Raw genomic sequence first — 23,797 nt, forward strand, 5'->3', positions numbered from 1 at the left:
AACACCTAGTAAATTCAGCAGAGGTGCTGTGACTCCCATGTCTGAGTTCCCCTGTAGTGACCCTGATAGATAGATCAAGTAGAATTCCTGGAAATAAATCTGTTTGTTGTATTATCAGGCATTGCTTTTTACTTTAACTTTTCTTTGATTACTTTCATCAAAAGGTAACTACCGTATATACTCGGGTATAAGCCGACCCGAGTATAAGCCGAGGTGCCTAATTTCCCCCCCAAAATGGGGAAAAATTAGGCACCCACGTATAAGCCGAGGGGGAAATGCACCCCCCCCGCAGGCTTACCTGACCCGGCTCCAGGCGCGCAGGCAGGCGGTGGCGGCAGCTGCTGCCCCCTCCCTGCGCGCAGGAGGCCCCGCAGGGCCAGCTGGCAAGCGGGAGGACCGGCCCGGGGGGGGAGAAACCGCCGCCGCCGCGCAGAAGGCGCGATCACGCAAAAGGCGCAATCGGGTGGGGTGGGGTCGGGGGGAAGAAACCGCCGCCGCTGCGCAGAAGGCGCAATCAGGTGGGGGGGGAAGAAGCCGCCACCGCCGCCGCGCAGAAGGCGCTATCGGGTGGGGGGGGAGAAGACGGGACAGCCCGCCCATCAGCTGGCCGGCGGGAGCGCGCTGGGAGAGGGCCCGGCAGGCGAATTACCGTATTGACCTGAGTATAAGCCGAGGTGAGTTTTTTAAGCCAAAAATCATGGCTAAAAAAACTCGGCTTATACTCGAGTATATACGGTAATAAGGATTGTTATGTCTGAACTCCAAATTTAGAATTGCTGATTTGGGAAATATGCATAGCAGACAGGAAACTCGGGCAAGTACTGATTGGGCTATTCTGCTCAGCACCCAGGAGCATGTGCTGACTGCAAAATATAGAAATTGAGAGAGACAGCGCTGTTATCTTATCTCCTTAGGCATAAAGCCATTCTGATTGAAGTTTGATGAACTAATCAGTTAATATCTTTACCCAGCAATTAGAAAAGTACTAGATCAGTGGTAAACTCCAACATGTGCAACCGTCTCTGCCCCATCACCTTGCCCTTTTAATCAGCGGTCTGTGGGGAACCTGACTTTCTTTCCTCCCTTTTCCTGCACCCGGTTATGCATACTTTTGATTGAGGCCATCCATCCCGTCTCGTGCATGCCACCCATCTATTTCTCCAGCATGTCCATCTTAGTGTCTGGATATTTTTCCCTCATCATAGAATCATAGAGTTGGAAGGGACCACCAGGGTCATCTAGTCCAACCCCCTGTACAATGCAGGAAATTCACAACTGCCTCCCCCCCTGCATCCCAGTGACCCCTACTCCATGCCCAGAAAATGGCCAAGATGCCCTCCCTCTCATGAACTGCCTACTCTTGCTTTCTCTTCCTTTCCTCTTGAGCTGGCATATGATCCATTTGTGACCAGGCTTCATCATCCCAAGCACAATATGATAAAATATTACAGTGTAATATATCTAAGGTCATTAGTGATAAACCTAAACAAGCCAAAGAAGGCCCATTTAGCAACAAGTTTCTCAAGTTGACTGTGCAAAGGAGAAAAAGTAAAATAAAGCTCAGCAAGCTTTTAATGAAGGCTTTTAACACATTGCGACTCTAGTAAAGGTAAAGGTCCCCTGTGCAAGCACCAGGTCATTCCTGACCTATGGGGTGACGTCACATCCTGACGTTTCCTAGGCAGACTTTGTTTACGGGGTGGTTTGCCAGTGCCTTCCCCAGTCATCTTCCCTTTACCCCCAGCAGGCTGGGTACTCATTTTACCGACCTCGGAAGGATGGAAGGCTGAGTCAACCTTGAGCCGGCTACCTGAAACCAATTTCCGTTGGGATCGAACTCAGGTCGTGAGCAGAGTTTGGACTGCAGTACTGCAGTTTACCACACAACTCTAGTACATTGTCACAAATTACATCATCGGCAGCTGTTGTTTAAACTTAGTGGCATGAGTGGATGCTATGTAAGACCTGAGATCAACAGGTTCACTTTGGTTCTTCCTGGGTCTGTGGTTAATATAAGATGAGCTCTGCTGCATAAGACCAGTGGGCCATCTAATCTAGTATCCTGTTTCCAGCAACAGGCAACCAAATGCTCTGGAAGGCCCATTCTAGGGATATAGAAGCAAAAGTGCACCCCCTTGTTGCCCCCCAGAAGCTGGCATTCGAAGGTGTACTGCCTTCCAAACATTTAAGTTACTTAAAAACATGAAACGTCTTCATACGAGTCAGACCATCAGTCTATCAAAGTCAGTATTGTCTATCCTGACTAGCAGTGGCTCTCTAGGGTCTCAGGAAAGGTCTTTCACATAACTTACTGCCTTATCCTTTTCACTGGCAATGCCAGGGACTGAACCTGGGACCTACTGTATGCAAGAGCTGACGTGGGAGTAAGTGGATTAGCAGTTATCCAGGACACACCACCAGAACTCCTTGCTTTATAGAAAACAGTGTTGTTTAATTTACAGTGCACAGATACAAAAGACAAACCGTCACGTACACTTCTCTCCACCAAACTTCCCAACACAGAGTTATAATCACACAGACTTATATACACCTGAATATACACCAGCCCCTGAAACCAATTAGGCCACCTGTAGACCTGGCCACAGTATTGCATCAGCTTACTGCTTCAATCTGGTTTGCTCTGGTGCACTCTGGGACCTGCAAGGCTATTGCTGCCTCTTGCATCAGCTTAGATGTCCCAGATCTGACAGCTATCTGTCAGCTGTCTCTGTCAGATTATTATGATGAACTTGTAACTCTGACAAGAGCCCCTCCCCTTTAGCTGGGTCCTATTCAGACATCATGGCTAATAGCAATTGCTGGACCTATCCGCCATGAATGTATCTAATCCCCTTTTAATGTCTTCTAAGCTAGCAGGAGTCACCACATCAGTAAATTACAAACCACAAATTACAGTAAAAGCTCAGTTATCCAGCACTTGAGGTTGCCAGTTAATCATGTGTGATGGATACTCAAGCTTATTGCTCTTTTCCCTACCCAGAGGAGCCCATTGGTGACAGCCCCAGCACCAGGAGGGACCCTTCCCCCTATACAGCAGGTAGACAGGTGAGCCCTGTGAGCCCTGTGGCAGAGCTGTATCTTGACAGCTTGAGGCAGGCTGAAGGGGAAGGAGGCACCTGAGGATGAAGTCAGTGTTGCTGTTGGAAGCCCAGCAGCAGTTGGAGGCATCAAGCTGCCTGGCTGGAATGGGGCATGCGGGACTGCCTCTCCTGGTATACCCCTGAAGGACATTACAATCGTCAGATGATAATTTGTTGGTGGTTCCTGGCCCTAAGAATGTGGCCCTAAGAATGTGCGGCTGTCCTTGACGAGAGCCAGGGCTTTTTTAGCCCTGGCTCCGGCCTGGTGGAACGCTCTGTCTGGTAACATCAGGGCACTGCAGGAGCTTACAGAGTTCCACAGGGCCTGCAAGACAGAGCTTTTCCACCAGGCCTACAGTTGAGGACGGCTGCGGGTACCATCGCTGGCCTCCCTCCCATATGTATATTGTATGGTTTTGGAGGGGTGACTGCCTGCTCTACAATCAGCACAAGGGGCTCTGTACACCATCTTTGGTTCTGATTTTTAATTTAATGATTTTATGCCTTAGGGTTTTATGTAACTGTTCTATGGATATTGTCGAAGGCTTTCACTGTCAGAGTTCATTGGTTCTTGTAGGTTATCCGGGCTGTGTAACCATGGTCTTGGTAACCACACCACTGTTACACAGCCTGGATAACCTACAAGAACCAATGTTCTATGGATGTTATGAATTTTTGTATGGTTTTAGAGGTTGTTACACTTACTGACCCGGCTGTGGCTGGGGAGGGTGGGTTAGAAATGCATCAAATAAATAAATAAATACACTCAAGGGTACAAGGTACGGTGGTTGAGGGGGAGGAGCTTGCCTTGTAGGTGCAGTTAGCAGAGCATTCTGGATAAAGCCAGGTAACAAAGAAGTACTTTTCAAAGGCCTTTTTAGGGGACGTAGGCCATGCCTGTTCCTGAATATTTTGGAGGGCAATGACAGGGAAAAGCGGTGGAGAGCTTAACATTAAGATCTAGTTGTTAATAAAACTAGTTGTCTCAGTAAAACTAGCGTTGCAGTTTATTTCCTGAAAATCTTTGCATCCCTGCACTGAAGAGGGCCCATTTAATGTCAGATACTTAACAGTTTTGTTTGGCTTTTGCAGACTGACTTTGTGAGAGGGAACAGATGGATCGACTGTGTCAGTGCTGGAGCAGGAGGTGTGTGTAGGTAGGAGAATCCTGTCAGTTGTACTGGCAGCAGGAGAAGGCGCAAACTCATGGGTGGCCTCTCCTCATTGCAGTCCTGCCTCTCATGTGGGTCCTGCAATTCCCAGTATAGCTTTATTGGAAGTCAAAATTGAGAAGCCTTGAGAAGCTAGTGGAATTCAGCCCGTAATTCCTATATAACACATTGTAACTCATAGGTGGTGTTCTGGAAGAGCAGCTGGGAATTCCAGATTCATCGTTCCAGGGCCTTAAAAGCTCCTTGTTAATCATAAGTTGAAACAGGAGCTTCCAGCCAGTACTTCTGTTATGTAATTACTTGCCCTGAAGAAATTGCCCAACAGCTTACTTCACTTCAGTTTAAATAGCTATTGGGCTTTAACTTAATGTCTCTGTTTTAATTTATGAGAGGCCCTTTATAGAACCTGGCCTAAGCCCATGTTTCTAAATTATCTTCGTCTGATTGGACTCGAGTTCTATCCTCTCGCATGTGGTTTTTAATATCTGTATTAGGTCTCTAAATTAGATCATTCTTAGTTTTGGATTTGGATGTCATTCATATTCTGATGATACCTAGCCTATATTTCATTAGCTAAGTTTCCAGAAATAGCTGTCTGTACCCTAGGCCAATGCCTGGATGTTTGGAATAGCTGAGGGACTGTAAGCTCAAACTTGAGTCCAGACAGCAGAGGTGATACAGGTTGGCAAGCCCGATGTTCTTGAAGAGATTGCTGTACCTACTCTGGATGGGGAAAGTCTGTCTCTTGTAGATCATGTCAAGAGACAGACTCACACTAAGCCTCTATTTAAAGGGGCAGAACATTTCCCCTCAAGCCTTTTGTCACCTCTAATAGTCCTATATGTTGAGTAGTTTGGAGAAAAATAAACTTGGAGTAATTAGGGAGAAATATTCCAATTAAAAATGTAAGAAAACAACATTTTGTAGTGTTTCATCAACTTAAAATAGTTAACAATTAAAAGCTGAATGAGTTGTTCTGTTTGCAATTTTTGCAAGCTGTTAGCATTCCCATTTGCATGCACTTGTTAAAATAGCAGATGGATCGGTCAATTAATCCAAGATAAAACATAGGAACCTTCCATAAAGTGGTTATGCTGTTTTGTGTTGTTCCATGACGTGATGCAAATGATAAACAACCAAACAAAAATACTATGAAGAAGCATGTGTAGGTGGAAAGGGGTCATTTTACAAACTTCAGAGTCTCACATGATACCGATCCTTGTTTTTGAGTGATTTGGACTAGCTAGTTAAGAAGATTTTGAGGGTGACATATAGTTTGTTGTCACATGAATTTGGCCAAAGGTGTGAAAGCTACCATGTGTATAACATGGTGTGTGTGTGAATATGCTTTATAACTTACATTGCAGTCCTAAGCAGAGTTGCATGCTTCTAAGTCCACTGAAGTCTATGGGCTTAGAAGGTGCAATGCTGCTGAGGATTGCATTGTTAATTATTCTGATTACCAGTTGAAGTTCTCATGTAATGAAAGCAAAGCTCTCAGTGCTTATTCTATCAGATTATTTTGTGGTGGCCAAAGAATGTGGCACATGGCTCTCTGCCCATCATGTGTTACAAAAGCAAGTGGTGTGTTGCTTTTTAAAACTGAAAACTAAAGACACTACCATCCTCAAGGTGGATTGACCTTCCCTCAGGTTAAAATATCACAATTTCTAGAAGCCATAGTCTTATTTAAATATAGTTGGCAGGACTGTTTGCCAATGTCTGTTGTACAAAGGGGGGGGGGGTTAACCCAGTACCAACAGAGTTCCCTGAACATTTTGAATTAGAAATGTGTGATTCTTCAGACAAAAGGACTGGTTGCTCCTCAAAGGTGAATTTTTTATCCTGTGACATAAAGTTCTTCCTATGAACAGTAAAAAAATTGGAGCTTTACAAGGGAAGTGGCAGTATGATTTCCCCCAGGAAACCACTTTCCATTAGCTAGGGGTTGAACTGAATTGGAGATCAATAGTTCCTTGCTCAAATTACCCTAGCATAGTTATAAAGAAGTAGTGCTGCTAAAGGGATGGATTTTTTTTAATCGTCAGTTTTATTTGCTGTAATATATAAGACATATTACTTGTTAGTTGTTTTCATGAAATTATTACCGGTATTACAGTAACCTGAAGAGTCCCCATAATTATTATTATTATATCTGTCTAAGGCCTTGACAAATTTTCTTTGGATCTAGGAGCCAGTCCAAAAATTTAGGAACCAGACTCATTTTTCCCCCTTAAGTGTTTTGTATTTTATTGACAACATTTTCTGATTATTGCTACCATGAAACCTCAACCCAACCTCTCTTCATAATTTCATGTAACTTTATTAATGCTATGACAAAAGTGTTCTCATGTATAACTAAACCTAGGAATGACTGTGGGTCATCACCACAAAAAAAATATAGCTTCTAACCCTAATCTAACTACATTTCTTCAGTCTCTTATAATTTCATTATTGCTTCTAAAAAAGCTCAGTTTAACTGAATATAGGAGCCAATATTGCAAGCAGTTTGTGTAACACTGCTGAGGATTGCACTGTTAATTACTGTGATTACAAGTTGAAGTTCTCATGTGACGAAAGCAAAGCTCCCAATGCATGCTCTAACAAATGATTTTTGTTAGCGTATTCGTACATGGCTCTCTGCCCATCGCGTGTTACAAAAGCAGTGGTGTATTGCTTTTTGAAACGGAAATGAATTCATCTTACACATTTCCTTTTATGGCATGCAACATAACATATTGTGGTGCTAACAATAAATTAGTTTTGTACTTCCACCAAGGAGTGCAGAGAGACACTACAATATTTTTTTTTAAAGCTAGGTTCCACAATGAAATTTCTAGACTTTGTGGCATCCTGGCACCTGGGCTTTGTTAAGCCCTGCTCTGTCTATTAGATTTTGTATTGCTTTTCTTCCCAGGAATTTAGGGTTGCACACTTGGTTCTCCTCTCTTCTGTTTTGCCCTCATTACAGATAACCCTGTGAAGTAGGTTAGGCTAAGAGAGAGTGACTGACCACAAGTCATCCAGGGAGCTTTCATGGCTGAATGGAGAATTGAATCTAGGTCTCCCTACTCCTAGTCCAACACTCTAAGCACTACAGTGTATCTCTGTTTATAAAGTGTCCAAAATTGCTGGAGGCTGTACATTATTGGCGGGGGGGGGGGAGCATTTACCCTCAGGTTTACAATCAGCATTAGAGGCTAACGTTACATCTTTGAAGCTCTTTCTGTCAGCTTGCAGCATGAAATAGCTATTAGAATGTTAACAGAGTAGGGGCCGTGTAAGAAGAAGCTCCTTTGCTGGAGTCCACTGAATTAGGTCCACAAGCTCTAAAGCAGACATTTGAACATGTGTGAGTTTGTGCACTCGGAATATCCAGCCAGCTTTTTCACTCAATCTCACGCAGTTCTTCTTACTATAGCCTCCCCCCAACCAACATGGCTTTTGTACATGCAGGTCCCAGTGATGGTCAGCATACTCTTTTTGGGTTGTTAAAGGGGACCTTTACTCCCTTTTTTCACCGGTAGAAAATCTGGTTGGATCCACCCATAGAGTATTGGTCAGTGTTTCCCAAAATTAGAACAGCGAAGGCACATACTCTTTCTGGTTAAAAGTTAGAATAATTCAATCGTTCTTGGTGTAGAGATGTAGCAAACTCCCTGCTGCTAGAAGAGACTGGAAGGAAGCAAGATCAGAGCAATGAGTTATCATGGATGAATATGTTGCCCTTACAGGACCTTTTAATCATTTCATTCGTTTCTCATAGCAAACAGATTAGGAATTACTGGTATAGACCTAAGTATTTCATTGAGTCTAACCGACAGCCAGTAGGGGCTACAAGTCAATGTAAGCCAGCAGTGATCCTCCAGGGTTTCAAGCAGATGTTTTCCCATGCCTCATCCTTTTTCTGGAGATTCAAAGGACTCCCATATGTGTAAAGTCTGGTATGAGTTACCAGCTATGGTTCCTTCCTGAAGTTATAAATGTACTGATCTCCTCTTCTACAGTAAGGTGAGAATTAATGCAGGCAAACAGTGAGAGCTATATCACAAAACATCTAGTTTAATACCTGTATCTTCAGCATGGATATATGCCTCACTGGGAAAGTTGACTCTTTTTCATCTTTGGAAGCTTTTTGCTCTTGAAATTAAAAAAAAAAAGATCATTTTTAAATGGTGAATGTCAGCAACTAGCATGTTGATTTTGTACCTTTTTTGTTTTGTTTTGTTTTTCAAGCCTAGTTTTGTTTCTTAATTTTTTTAAAAAAAAATCAAAGACTAAGCCGAAAAATGGAACAGAATATCTCGGAGAAAAAACCAGCCATCGCCCAGACTGCAGACTTCGATGTAATGGGTGCCTTAGACTGGAAAGACGGCGTTGCCACTTTGCCGGGTAGCAACATACAAGTAAGGAAAAAGAGGGACAGGGTAAACAAAGCCCCTAACTCAGTAGCACATTACTTTACCAAATGTTCTTTTGTCAGGGTAGAGAAAAGGCATGCTGTGAAATGTATTGACTCTGTGATGTGAATTGCAGCCACGATAATAAAAGCAAAACGAAATGAATTTAATAATGAAAACAAATAGCTTTCATAATGAATTTTGCAAGGCAGAGTTAAGTTTTTTTTAAAGGTGCTATGTGTACACACTGCAAACCTATGAGAAGATCTGCAGTCAGTCACTGAAAAGTCAGTAAGTCATCCAGGTTATGTATATTGCACTTGCTCCAATCATCACTATTTAACAGGGACAGTCCTCATTTTAGTCCTCCCTATGCAAGACAGACTATTTCAGTGTCAGTGAATACAACGAGGAAAGAATATCCATATCAGTGTGTAATAGTGAGTGGGGGCTCCAGTCAGTGGTCTGAGTGTGAGAAGTCCCTGTTTTTATTGATTAATAAATATTTGATATTTCGGGGAAAAATAAAAATAAAAGGAAAACGAGATTGGAATTGACAAATTTCTTAAAAGTTCATGTTTGCTGACTTTTCAGGATGCATACTGATTTAGGTATTTGTTCTTTCCTACTGCACATCTGGGGTTTCTGGCGACAAGATGTTGGCTAAGAAGCATAACTTAACTTTCTCTACATCAAAAGACTAGGGTTATGCATTTACTTAGGAGAGAAATCCAAGTGGAAGTAATGATAGAGGCAGAGGAAGGCATTTGTTCTCAGTTTGCTCTTAAGGTTCAGGAACGAATATTTGACTAGCCAAAAAAGATTTGGTCAGATATTGTCAAATAATGGTTAAATATTTTATTACTACAATAAAAATCTTCAACAAGTTTGATACATGCTAACTGCAATAATCACTTAACTCAGTGCTGATGTGAAACAATGGGTTAGATCCAGAATGTTCAGTTTGCAGAAGGGAACTTTCCTGGGTCCTCATTGCACCCTCCCCACCCCTATATTTGATTTCCCCAAGGATCACAGTACCTCCAGTATTGGATGCAGTTGTCAGAGTCAGCAGTGGGAGGTGGGAATGATGAAAATTACCCCTCGTGCACATACAGATGGAAGAAATGCACTTTGGCTGATGAAAAAGAAGCCTTTAAAATTTGCAATAAATCACTATGATTTGTTATAAGGTTTGGTAAGGTTTCTGTATAAAATTATGCATGGGGTAGAGGAAGTGGCTAGAGAGGACCCCCCCCCCTTTCTTACTCTCCCATAATACTAAAACTTGTAGGCACCCACTGGAATGGAAAGTGAATAGCAGAGCACCCAGAGTATAACTATGAACTTCCTTGGGCACAATGGAGTTATGGCCCCTAGTTTTGATGGCTTTAAAGGGGGGGGGGTTTAGGTGCATTCATGCGGGCCATGTGCATCAGTGACTGTAACTGACAATGACTAAATGGATTCCTTCATGTTCAGAGGCAAAAATCCTTCTGGGGCTGGAGTTAACAGCAAGGGAAGGCGTTGGCTCTCCATGCCCTGTTTGTGGGCCTTCCAGTGCATTCAGTTGGCTACTGTGCGAAATGGGATACTGGACTTTATCGAAGCTGATAAAAGGAAGTATTTCTTCACACAATGCATAGTTAAATTGTGGAACTCCCTGTCCCAGGATGTAGTGATGGCTGCCAGCTTGGAAGGCTTTAAGAGGGGAGTGGACGTGTTCATGGAGGAGGGGGGTATTCATGGCTACTAGTAAAAATGGATACTAGTAATGATGCATACCTATTCTCTCCAGGATCAGAGGAGCATGCCGAATATATTAGGTGCCGTGGAACACAGGCAGGATGGTGCTGCTGCAGTTGTCTTGCTTGTGAGCTTCCTAGAGACACCTGGTTGGCCACTGTGTGAACAGACTGCTGGACTTGGTGTGCCTTGGTCTGATCCAGCATGGCTTTTTCTTATGTTGTTATGACTAATTCAATCATCGGCATGCTCCACAGTGGTTGCTCTTAGGTTCTATAAATGTGAATGATTCAATGATCAGCTCTTCTCTTTGATTGCCATCTATGCAGTGGCATACTTGGCTTCATGGAGTGTTGCTATTTAGCCTCGGTGAGTTGACAACATTTGATGGATCAGTTCACTTGTATGCCAGCTTTATTAGACTGCAGAGCAATAGCTATGGATGTTATTTTAGAGTACAATAACTAGAAACAAAACACACTTTAATGCTGCCTGTGCTGGCTTCTGGGTCCTACCCACATGTTTCCTTGAGATTCTGCACATGCATTCGGATACTTGGCACCCAGTATTAGGAGCTGTTGACCACCACTAACAGCAGATGATTGTAGAACAGCAATAAAAAGATGTGGTGTAGTGGTTAAAAGTGGCTCGAGAACTGGGTTCGATACCCCACTCCTCCACATGAAGCCTGCTGGGTGACCTTGGGCAATCATAGTTCCCTCAGAACTCTCTCAGCCCACGCGGAGTCAGGCAATGGCAAACCACCTCTGAACGTCTCTTGCCTTGAAAACCCTATGGGGCTGCTACAAGTCAGCTGTGACTTAATGGCACTTTCCACCACCAATAAAAAGATTAGTAGAATAATCGGTGGCTGGTTGGACTGTCCAGAAAAGCTGAAGATGGACATCTACAATGTCATCTATAAAGGTAGTTTCAGGTGGGTAGCCATGTTAGTCTGTAATAGGAGAACAAAATTTGTTCAGCAGCATCTAAAACACTGAGCAAATTTTCCAAGGTATAAGCTTTCATGAATCAAACTCACTTCATCTGAGTATGTGACAAAGTAAGCTTTGACTCGTGAAAGCTTATATGCTGGAAACGTCTGTTGGTCTTTTTATGGTGTTACTGGACTCGAATTTTGTTCTTTGTGTTACCTTTCATATCACAGGTGGTTTTTTGATATCTGTCCTTAAAGCCAGACTTTTTTGTAAGAAGAACTACTCTCTTACAATTACAATTCAGATAAGACGGCACTTCTGACTCGGATTTAAAAGAGTTATGCTCTTCTATCCAAAGGGCCTATCTAGTCCAGCATCCAGGTCACACTCCAAAGATACTTTCCTAGGAGTAAAGCCCACTGGATAACATGGGGCTCACTTTTTGAGAAGACCTGCTCAGGATTTCCCACTCCCCCAGTTTCTTACAATGGCCATCCAGGTGCTTCTGAGAAGCTTGAGGCCAACGGCCGTTCTCTGCTGTTGTCTCCTACCAGCTGATATTTAGTAGCATGCTGACTTAGAGCATGAAAATCCTAAAGACTTAGAACATGAAAGTCCTCATTGGTCACTAACCGTAGCCTCATCTGCTAATACCATCCACAGAATGTTTGTATTAAAATTTGTTCATCTTAAAAAACAAAAAACCCTCAGATTGTTGTATAATACTAAAGGCTTTTGATTGAGACAAGACTCCTTATCCTGAGAATTAATAATGTCTCATCACAGGCAGAGTATATTTTCCTCACCCCTAATCTTTTCCTCCCGTTCATTGATCTGGATTAGATATTGATAGTTACACTTCCTGGGGCGAGACTCTTTAAAACATGAATTAAATTATAGCACCTCCTTCTGTAGCAATTAACCACTGGTGATCCTAAAAGTAACCACTCTGTCATCAGAGTCAGTTCTGGTCATTGTTGCCTGAACTTTGAATGGTCAGTTTACAAGGAAACATATCAGTACACTGTCAACACGAAATCCTGGCCAGTACAAGATTTAATATACTTCAGTCTTTAATGTTGTATCATAACTGCATTGAGAATCACGTTGTATAACCTTTCTGTGCAAAATTTTCCTATGCCTTTTTAAGGGAACACTTGACATACTAGTGTTCCATTCTGCTACTGTTTTTCCATTAATCAAGCAAAACATACTTGAGACGGTGTATAATTATTATGAACAGGCTGGCTGGATTGCATTTTTTGCTCTTTACTGAAATTAAAATGATGCCTTGTTGTCGTGTGGTTGCCTTGCAGACCACATGATTGTAACAATATTTAGCGTTTTGTCAAAGTGGTTAAGATTGTTTAAGTGCAACACAAATGTTCACTTGCTTTTCAAGTACCCTTCATTCTCTGAGGTTTCAAACATTTGTTTGTCTTTTAAAATCTTGCTCTGTCTTCCTTCGCCACTGATTCTCTCAGTACCTAAAGAGCTATTTGTTTGCTCCTGCTGTGGATGTACTGTGGGCATGATCCAGTCACGGTGACGCACTCTCATGGCTTGTTGATTTCAGTGGAAGAGGGCTGCAATCCTATGTGCACTTACACCGGAGTAAGTTCCGCTGAGAGTAAAGCTTTTGAATGGAGATACATAGGATTGGGCTGCATCTCTCCTACATTTAAATCAGTGGTCTTAACATGCTTCAGTTTGACTGGATTGTTCAAAGGAGGTGAAACTAATAGTTTGAATTGTGTCAAATAGTGGTTAAGTATTATAAGGGGGCTAGGGGGAAGCATAAAAAGGACGCTACAACAGAAACTGCTGTGGGTAGCTTGCTCTTCACACTTTAGGGTGTATGTGTGTTAAGTGCCGTCAAGTCGCTTCCGACTCATGGCGACCCTATGAATCAATGTCCTCCAAAACGTCCGATCTTTAGGGTACACTACATTTTTCAGAGCATCCCAAAAGAGTGCTTCATTTTCTGTTCTGGATAGGGCATGCTTTCTTTCTAGATCACCACTGTGTGCATTCTTTTGAAGGATGGTGCTGTAGGAATGGAGCAAAAACAAAACCCATGTCAGTTTGGACTGCCGGACTGCCCTTTTCAAGACAGGGATTTTGGCAGTCATGGTTTCCTTTATCAGGATTTTGATCTTGACCATTCTGCTGTAATCTTGCTACCATTACAGTTGTGAAGAATCCTGAATGTGTTCTGATTGATGTTATCCCAGTGGTTGCTTTCTACACAAACGCTAAAGTAGATCGATAAACCTTTTCATCTATAAACCTTTTCAGTGGTCCTGCCATCGGTGTGCTTAATGCTGTTTCTTTGTCAGTCATGTCTTTCAGTGTTAATCTGCCTGTTTTGTTGTTAATTTTTTTTTACATTGCTGTTCTATCGAAACCATGTTTGCAGCTGTTGGATGCATGTTTACTTCATTTGCTTTTCTTTTATTTCCCCCTTGCAGTTTCGTTTAAGTGAATTTGGAACACTGGAGATCATTACTGAAGCTGAAGCAAAAGCTGCGAAAAGTCTTTCTGTCTCAGCTGTAAATACCAGTTCAGCTATCCTTCATGCATCTACCTCTTCTGCTTCCAGCACAACAGCTCGCAATACTGACGGTGAGCCTTAAGCTGAAGGAAAGGATATAAAATGGAAAAAAAAAATAGCATGGCTGATGTATTTTTATATGTATTTGTGTGTGTGTGTGTGTGTGTGTTAAGTGCCGTCAAGTCGCTTCCGACTCATGGCAACCCTGTGAATCAAAGTCCTCCAAAATGCCCTATCTTTGTCAGCCTTGCTCAGATGCAAATTGAGGGCTGTGGCTTCCTTTATTGAGTCAATCCATCTCTTGTTGGGTCTTCCTGTTTTCCTGCTGTCCTCAACTTTTCCTAGCATGACTGTCTTTTCCAGTGACCCTTGTCTTCTCATAATGTGACCAAAATACGATAGCCTCTATTTAGTCATTTTAGCTTTTAGGGTCAGTTCAGGCTTGATTTGATCTATAACCCACTGATTTGTTTTTTTGGCCATCCTTGGTATCCGTAACACTCTCCTCCAATGCCACATTTCAAAGGAGTCTACATTCTTCCTATCAGCTTTCTTCAATGACCAGCTTTGACACCCATACATAGTAATAGGGAATATGATGGCATGAATTAACTTGATCTTGGTGGCCAGTGACATATCCTTACACTTCAGGATCTTTTCTAGCTCCTTCATGGCTGGCCACATACACAACTCCAGTTCCAGTGATATATGATTGGTGTGAACTGTTTCTGACCTGGATAGGTCAGGCTAGATTGATCTTGTCAGCTTTCGGAAACTGAGCAGGGTCAGCCCTGGTTAGTACTTGGGTGGGAGACTGTCAGATTCCTGCCAGTTATTCCAACCAGCCTGGGTAATTCCCCTGTCCCCCTCCAAGAAAGTCCAGGGTTGCTATGCGGAGGCAGGCAATGGCAAACCACCTCTGTACGTCTTTTGCCTTGAGACCCCTATGAGGTCTCCATAAGTCAGCTGCAGTCTGACATCGTTAAAAGGAACTGTTCTATAGCTGAGCCTGTTTTATTCTCAAATCATTTTTAGTCTTCTCAAGCATCCATACGGCTGTGACCCTGTATGCTCTTCACCTTTATCTCAGATGCTCCCCTACTTTTATGTTATATCTTTATCCCAGAGGAGTTCAACCTTGCTGGTGAAGGTTGAAGCATTGTTTTAAGGTGGACTTGTTGCTAGAATGTTGACTTTAATCAGAGGAAATGACCTATATTGACAATTTCATATTTTAATTATTATTCTCTGCCTTCACATCTATAAGAGCACTTTGAAGATATAACTTCATTCTAGTTAGTTATGATTGTTGTATTTGTTATACATACATGGACTATCAAGAGGTTATTGTTTTCTTCTACTCTATGATTGCATGAATATGGTCCTTGTTCTTCATTCAATCTGAAGAAGATAGAAAGATATTGAAACAAGTTTGTACTAAGGATCTTGTCATATTATCCTATATATTTCATTGTACATGTTCATATAAATTGTGGATCTATATTACTCTATTGCAAATAGATCTGGTAAAACAAATTTTAGTTTCCCTTCATATCCTTCCATCTGGGATTTTTGCATTCCATTTAACATTTGTTTGATATTCCTTCCTTTTGGGTGTTCTAGATGGTCCTGGCTGTGCCCTAGTTTTTGGATATCTTTATCATAGCCAAATATATATCTATTAGTAAACTGTCTAGCCCCTTTGTGGTTAGTGAGAGACCACCCAGTGACAAGGGTCTTTTATGCATGGAAATTTTGCCTGAGGTTCGTTGCTGTCTGGACTTTCCTGTTGGGAGTCTCTGCACCAGCAGTCTCCCAGCTCAAATGAAGACCCAACCCCCTTAAATGCTGCTTTGTAATTGGCAATGCTAACTGTGAGAGAAGATTCCCCCCCAAAAAAACCCAATTGCCCCATTAAAAAGCATTTTAAGAACAATAAACAAAAAATGGAGCAATCTGAAAGAAAGGGGTGGGGGAGAAATCCAAACCTCTATTTTAAAACACCATTCTTTTGCTCAGAAAGAACTCCAAGGAAGCAGGAAGTATTTGAATCACCACCTCTTTACACGCTGCTTTGTGATTGGCTGTGAGAGAAGCCAATCTTTTTGTGGCCCGGTTTTGCCATCTTCACAGAGATTTCAGCTGAGCTGAGCTCAGGCTTGAGGGAAAAGGCGGATTAACAGAGGAATGGGAAGACCCGGCCATTGTGAGGGCTGGCAGTGAAGTCATTTCGAATGGACGGAGAACTCGTGCAGAGCTCCAAGGAACAATCAAGTCAGACCGAATGTGAATCCAAGTGCCCATGCATAAATGACCAAGGAGAACTTTCTGTATTCTCCAGGGATTCTTCACTTATGCAGAAAAATATGACTCTATAAATTAACAAAAGGGATGAACTCCCCTATAAAACATCCTGATGAGCACTAAATATGCTCCAGAAGAGATGGATTGTTGAGAGTGGCTGAGCATTAGGTAGAGGGAAATCATGGGATAGGAGAGGAATCCCTCCCCCACCATGATTCCTCATGGGATTTCAACTTGTACAGGGAGAATACAGAACTTCCTGTTCCTGCAAGATGAACTTAAGGTGCTCAAAAATAAGCGTGCTTTTATGTATAAAATCACAGTTATTTGTTCAAATTTCTTTTATTATGATAGAAAACCTGATTTTTTAAAAAAGTGAGATGTCAGGCTTTATCGTACTTGAAATTTGTTTTACACAGCTAATAAGTACTTGTATATGGTTTTCATCATATGTTAAAATCACTCTTTCCATTCCTGAATGCAATCTTAGGAGATGTTTATATTTCATGATGTGCTTAGAACATATCTTTTATGCCAGCATAAATGTGTTCGCCTTCCACAAGATGCTGTTGTTTTTGCCGCAGCTAACCCTCCCACCATTTGGCAATATTGATGGACTGGTCACTTCCTTGGTATAGACCTCTACAGCCATTATCTTTTCTATAAAATCCCAGAGATCGTTTTTTTTATAGCCACCGAAGTTATGGGGCATTGTGGAGAAAGTATTGCCAACTTGGACATTTTAGCACCTTTGCAGATAAAAAGTGTCTCCATAATTAAACCGTCATGGAGGCTTCAGATGTTTGTGTCTTATGTGAGAATTACACAGTGATTAATTCCCTTGCAGGAGTTCATGAGGTTCTGTTAATGGAAGATTTATTATCTCTTATTATGGTGAGCTTTCCTGACATTAAAAGGTGCTACCATGTAATTTCATTTTGAACTAATTGTGGCTTCCCTTTTTTTCCAGCACCCCCAGAAAGTATTCCCAGATCTGAGTTCCAGACCTGTGAAAGTCTCAAGCATTCCAGGCAAATGGATGGCTTTGAGAATTCTCGGTCTTGCCCTCAGGAGCATAAAGACAGGTGACAACTTTGTTCTTCTTTCTTTTGCTTTTTGTTTTGGCTTGAAGCATATTTGGTTGCACTGCAAATACCATATTAGCATCTTACAAATGTGTTGCCAGAGGCACCTGTGGATATTTTTGATGTGGAATATTTTTCTAAGTGTCAGTGAAGGAGGTGCAGCCCAAACTATACTGATTGAGCCACCTTTAAAATGGAAGCGAATTCAGACTTCAGATACTCAGTCCCCAGCCTCTCTGCAAATTTTTCTCTGGAGATTATTACTGAAAAGTTGTCTCCAGTTCCAAAATCCATATTTTAAAAAAAGGATATTGGAAAACTGAAATGAGGTTACGAGCAGTAACTATGCAAGTGATTGAATAGCATGGCTTTTGCAGATGGATGTCAATTTTCTTTGTCTACTAAAAGAAAATATCCAAGAGATTGCTGGGTAACAGAATCTCAGTACTCTCATAAAGCAATAAGAGGATCCAGAGTAGAAGCTGGGCTCTCATTTTGAAAGGGGTGAGGGAATTTTTCCATCAGCAGCACAAAGCCAGGGGTTGGGGCCAGGAGCCTAGTTCAGTATGACGTTCAGAATTAATTTTGCATGCTTTCTCCTCATCTTCAGAAGGAACATCACCACAGTTCCAGATCACCACACTCATACAAAAAGAGCACTTCTAGTTATCTGAATTTCAGGTTACCCAAATATTTTGAAGGCTGCTTAAGTAAACGATATTCTAAAAATATTTACGTTAACTTCTAACAACATATGGTGTGCGTTGCCATCTCAAATGTTTCCCACAATGCCTTTCATACTCCCAAGTTGTGCTACACAATGAAATGTCGAGGCTGCCCATTTAAATTGGGAGGAAAGATAGCAAACCTAAGAAACTCAAGGCAGAAACTGAGGCTTTTCACTCCAATAGGGAGTCCATATTCCTGTTCGCTTCACACGATCTTTCCTTTGACGTCTGGTCTCAGCCAAAAGATGAATATGTTTTCAGTGTCCCTGTGAAAATACACCCAGGTAGAAGCTATCAAATGGGAAGTGACAAGGAAAAAATTGGACTAGCGGGTTGTAAGACTGAAGCATAAGAAGGGCAAATTACATTACAAAAAAACGTAATGGAATTGTCTTAAGGGAAATGGGAAAAAATATCCCGTATTTTTTCAGTGGCTTATATTGAATGAAAACTCAAATGTTCTTTAACCTTTACAATGCAGGTTTCCCCATTTCTCTCTCCAGTATGAAACATTATGCCCCTAGTTCAAGGGAAGTTTTAGGCATAGCCTCAAGGCAATCTGCATTGCTGTGCAATTGACCAGCATTGTACAGGAGGTCATTCTTGTACATGATTTTTGCGCCCTTAACATCTATTAATTGCTAATTAGGGAGCCAGTGAATAATAGTTATCTAAATTACAGTGCTATCAAGTTTCTTCAAAAGGGCTCTTGAAACACCATTATTTGTACTTAACTAATTCTGGGGGTGAAATAAGGATGTTCCTCGTGTTACTCTGCTTACCCAATATATTTTTCTAAACTCATGCCCTTTTTGAAAGCCTTCAGACCAGACTGCTTTCTCATCCCTTACCAAGCGGGGATATTTTCCATTCATTTTAAGTTATGTCTGTTGGTAGAGTTTCTAAGGGCTCCCCAGCCGACTACGGAAATCGGACGAGTAGCAGCCAAGTGTATGAAACCGAGAGACCCTCCAAGCGTCTCCGAAGGAAGAGGAAGTTGCTTTTGGATTCTGAAGACGAGGAAGAAAATGCAGATGATGAGGAGGTAATGCAATGCGTTTTGCTTACAGGGTACTATAGACAAGAGGCGACATTTAGTGTTCAAACCGTGTAACAGCTGGCATTTTTTTTTATTAGGCAGACAGTGAAATTTTGCAGTCAAAGAATGCTTTCAAGCCGATAATTTTAAACGGGTGGTTTATATGTGCAAGTATGTGCTCACTCATTCTTAAATGACCGGTTATGCATTTGAGATACGTTTTTGTGCATTTATTTATTTCAAATATTTTAACTTCCTGCCATTTTTCTTTTGCATTTGCTCAAAGTGGGTTATGCTGAAGTACAAAGGGTAAAATACAGTATTGGCAATAAAAAATAATCCATAAATGACCGAAATACACCACCACCATCAGAAAACTAAAAGAAGAAGAGTTGGTTTTTATATGCCGACTTTCTCTACCACTTAAGGGAGACTCAAACCGGCTTACAATCACCTTCCCTTCCCACCTCCCCACAACAGACACCCTGTGAGGTAGGTGGGGCTGAGAGAGCTCTAACAGAGCTGTGACTGGCTCAAGGTCACCCAGCTGGCTTTGTGTGTAGGAGTGGGGAAACAAATCACCAGATTAGCCTCTGTGGAGGAGTGGGGAATCAAACCCGGTTCTCCAGATTAGAGTCCACCTCTCCAAACCACTGCTGTTAACCACTATACCATGCTGGCAGCTCAGGCACCCATTCAAGATGCTAATAAATTTCAACCAACAGTAATCACCCATTGTCAAATACCACCCTGAAGGAACTGCCTTGCCCCTCTTGCAAAATGTACCAAAAGAAGGTGCCCTGTGGACTTCCTCCGAGAATGACTACAGTCTGGCGGAGGAGGTCTTCAGACTGTGATCAGAAGGGACTGCAGGAGCAGCTGTTATGAGGACTTTAGTTTTAGTACATGTTTGATACAGGGAGAGGTGGGTAGTTGACGCAGGGAGAAGTAGGCTTTCAAGAAGGGGTATCGCTGGAGGAGTTTAAAAGTTTGAACCGGCACTGTGAATTGATCCCAAAAAACAGCAAGGCAATTCCGCTGTTGCAAAGTTAACATCACATGTGCAAGGCAACTTACACCCATCAAGAGATGGACAGCTGCATTCAGTACTAATTGAAGTTTCTGCAGTACTTTCAAGGGCAGCCCCATATATGGCATATTACAATAATTCCAGGTTTCCAGTGCCTAGAAGTCATAAGAATGACCGGAAAGTATCAAACCGATAATATCATTAAAGATTAAATCAAACAGATTTTAAAAAAAGATTGAATCAATATTGCCAACAGAAATCCAGAACCTGCATGGAGTCATAAATTGCCGAAGACATCTTAAATAGTTGCCAGAATGTCAGTGAATCAGATGCCTGACAGATATGCCTGAGGAGGGTGTTCTTGGGGGCCTCGACCAAGAAGGTCCTGTCTCTATTAGCCATCCAGTTTTAAAGATGGGGTACCTAGAGCAGGGCTTCAACAGATGATCTTAAAGTCCGTGGGATATCCTGGTCCCCACTTACATTAAACATATATTGTTGCTTATCAGTGAGGGCTTACTATTACTATAATACACAATGCTCTATAAAATAGCAGGCTGAATCCCTCAGTGTTTATTAAAGTGGAAGCATATTTGTTAAGGCCTAAGTTCCTTTGCCTCAAGGGTACTATATGTAGAAATCTACGAAGAGAGAAACAGGAATGTCTATATATTTTTCCTTACCGTTTTTAAATATTTTTGTGTCTAGGAGAAGAATAAACTGAATTTGAAAAGCCGTAAAAACACTAAACCAATTAAGCAAGGTAAGCTTAATCACCTTGGGTCTTGTTACTACCTAATGTTAAACAGCTGCTATAGAATGGATAGTTTTGCAATGAAGAAGGCTGTGATGGTAGATAATATATATCCTAATATATCCAGGCTTGAAAAATTAATGGTTATGAATAATATTCTGCCAATTGTTAAACGGAATAACCAAGTAGGCCAGAACTTGTCAAAGCCTTTCCTCTGGCTTCAGCAGGCTGAGTTCCCTTCTATCAGTATCAAGCTAAATATGAATCATAAACATTTAAATTAAGCAAAGGGGGAGATGCTTTTATAGACCATAAGCCTGGAAATGTTTTATGAGCTCTTGGTGGGAATTGTCTTAAGTTAGATCACTGCCTCCTCAAATATTTATTCTTTGCATTGATTTAGAGATTCTTACACCATTTATTCTTCACAATTGTCTGATTGCCATGTACTTTATCTTTGCCTTCAAATGCCGTTTGCCCTTCTAGCCCAGTTTTCAGGATATTTTCAAGGACTAATGGGGCATATTGTTTTGGGTTGGGCACCCTCATTCAACTACTTAGAAGCATGAAATATATACAACCTGGCTTCTGTAAAAATACACACAACCTGGATTTTGTGGTTTTTTAAAAACAGCAGATGGTTTTGATTGTTTTGCTAGTTTCTTTACCAAGTATTTGCTTGCCTAACAGCCCATTCCTGAGCTTGAGGGCTGAAAGACCTTAGGAGGTGCGCAAGGACCTGCGTCGGTGTCTGAGCCACTTGTGGGAGCACCTGTGCCACTTGCGCCATCAAGACAGGCATGGATGCCAGTGTCGTGCCACTAACGCCGCCTTCCTCACACTGCTGTGGCAGCGTGGCCCTGGGACTCCAGCTCAGTCTCCCACCGGCGTCCATGCACAATGAGGGGGCCAGGCAAACCTTGCTGGGCAGGTTGTTCCGTAATTGTTGGGCTGCTAAAGAAAAGGCCCTCTCTGGTGTACCTATCAAACACGCATCTTTAATTGGTGGGGCAGTCAGGAGGGCATCTCCCCACGATCTTAATTCCCAGACAGGAATGTATGGGAGAAGACGGTCCAACAGATAACCCAGTCTCAAGCCATGTTTGTGTTTTGCCATCTCCTGCTGAACTGCCACCCATAAACCTGAACCTTTTCACTCTTTCATTTGTTTAGTTATTCCTGGAAAGAAGTATGTGTGGAACTGGATTTCCTACTTAGAAGAAGAACAGATGATGGCTGCGCCGCTTAAACTATTCAAAGAGGTTGGCAGTATCTTGGATACTTTTTGTTTATTATCATTCAAATGCAGCATCAAAGAAGATTTAATTTGCTTGTGCCATCCTGGCATTATATATATTTTTTAAATTAAAGGCACAGTGGAAGTAGGATTGTCACATCCTAACCCTCCCAAAGATCCTGCAATTTAGACGAGTTGGAAGGAAGAGACAGACAGACAGGTTTGGCTTTCTGTTTTTTGGTGCTACTATATAGCACAGCACCCAAAACTTTATAATAATATAATACTACGGAAGTCACAGTATATGGGCCCAATAGACCTGCATCCCTGAGATTATCTCCAGGCACTTGGCGCTGTCTGCTTAGGCAAGGCATTTTTGGGTTGTAAATCTTTGACAGAGATATAATGCTCATAGCTCTAGAGCAGTGGTTCCCAAACTTTTCGGGCCACCGTCCCCTTGGTTCTCCCGGCCCGACCAAGTGACATTTATGTCATATCCGGCCCTTGTAGCAATTGAGTTCGACACTCCTGTTCTAACCTATATTTTTGGTTATTTTAAATGTGAAAACTGAAATGAATGTTATATATGACTTTAGATATTTTGTTGTTTTATATGTATTTTGTCCTCCTTTTTGCATGTGACCTATTGGTCTTTGAGCAGTACATAAATGGAACAGTAAAGTTAGTGCTGATGTGGGAAGGAACCACAGCTCAGCCTCCTTCTGTGAGAGTCTGAGTTTCTCAGATTACTTAGGAGCACGGGATCGAATGGCATTGGTGCAGCTCCCCTGCCTCGAAAACGACAAGAGCCCCATTTGTGAAAAATCAGCTAAGATGTACACATACCATTCCTTAGTCTTTGTATACAGAGTGATTCGGGCCACATAAATATGTTTAAAATGCATCCCCCCCAGTCATTTCCAGTAACATCTTTATAGTTAATATGCCATCGAAGAGTGGCCTGGCATACAAACATATATCTAGTCCTGGCCCTTAAGGCTTGCACATAAATCCAGTCCTGGCCCTTAAGGCTTGCACATATGTTGCTCTCTCAACAAATGAAACATGCGGTGAAGCTCCACCTTTGCCTGTACTAGTCTCTGGAAGAGCGTAGCCGGCTCTTTTACTGCCCTAGCCTTGTTCCTTATTCATGAGGCAGCAGCTGTTCTTCCGTGAGTACTCGGGAGGATGCGAGTTTTTTGCCTGCTTGTTTGCTCACGAAAGAATGACTGCTGCAGCGCGAGTGGACACAGAACAGAGCAACCGCTGCTACTGGGGGTCGAAGAGTGACAGCAGAGGCTCTTTCCTTGCAGGGAGTGCAAGGCAAGTAAAGGGGAGAGAAGGTTCCACCAGAAGAAGAGGAGTCTTTGGCATTTGCTGCCTGTTCTGCCTGCTGGAGAAGGAAGCCGGTATGGGCAGAACAGGGCTTAATTATACATGTAGAGATGACCAGGCACAAATCAGCCCTCAGAGACATTTTAATTCTTGTATTTAACTTGGCCCGCAGTTCCTTCTGTTTTGGTTATGTGTAACTATGAAATTCGTTCAGCCCTAGCATTGCATCTCAGGCAACGACTAAGTAAAGCCGGTTTAATTCTCGCTAATTAATGCAATGCTGCTGAAACTTAATTGGGTCCTTGACTTTGAGCATATTGGGCATTATCTTATTAAAAAGTAATCGTTACAAGTTAGGGTGCAAGTTGAAGCCA

At 42.1% G+C, this 23,797-nt stretch overlaps 2 protein-coding genes across 2 annotated transcripts in view; both read left to right on the forward strand.

The window, feature by feature from the left end:
- SRSF4 (serine and arginine rich splicing factor 4) overlaps window positions 1-23,797 on the forward strand; it is a 213,580-nt gene that overhangs the window by 75,452 nt on the left and 114,331 nt on the right. The window lies entirely within an intron of this gene.
- The window catches only part of LOC130475775 (lethal(3)malignant brain tumor-like protein 4), a 61,434-nt gene continuing 46,191 nt past the window's right edge, over window positions 8,555-23,797 (forward strand). Inside the window, exons 1-6 of the mRNA XM_056847639.1 lie at window positions 8,555-8,679; window positions 13,829-13,982; window positions 17,186-17,300; window positions 18,926-19,073; window positions 20,806-20,860; window positions 22,025-22,113. Coding sequence (XP_056703617.1) covers window positions 8,563-8,679; window positions 13,829-13,982; window positions 17,186-17,300; window positions 18,926-19,073; window positions 20,806-20,860; window positions 22,025-22,113 — 678 coding nt within the window. The 5' untranslated portion in view covers window positions 8,555-8,562. The remainder of the gene's footprint in view (window positions 8,680-13,828; window positions 13,983-17,185; window positions 17,301-18,925; window positions 19,074-20,805; window positions 20,861-22,024; window positions 22,114-23,797) is intronic.

This window comes from Euleptes europaea, chromosome 3 (genome assembly GCF_029931775.1).
Source record: "Euleptes europaea isolate rEulEur1 chromosome 3, rEulEur1.hap1, whole genome shotgun sequence".
Taxonomy (NCBI): Eukaryota; Metazoa; Chordata; class Lepidosauria; order Squamata; family Sphaerodactylidae; genus Euleptes; species Euleptes europaea.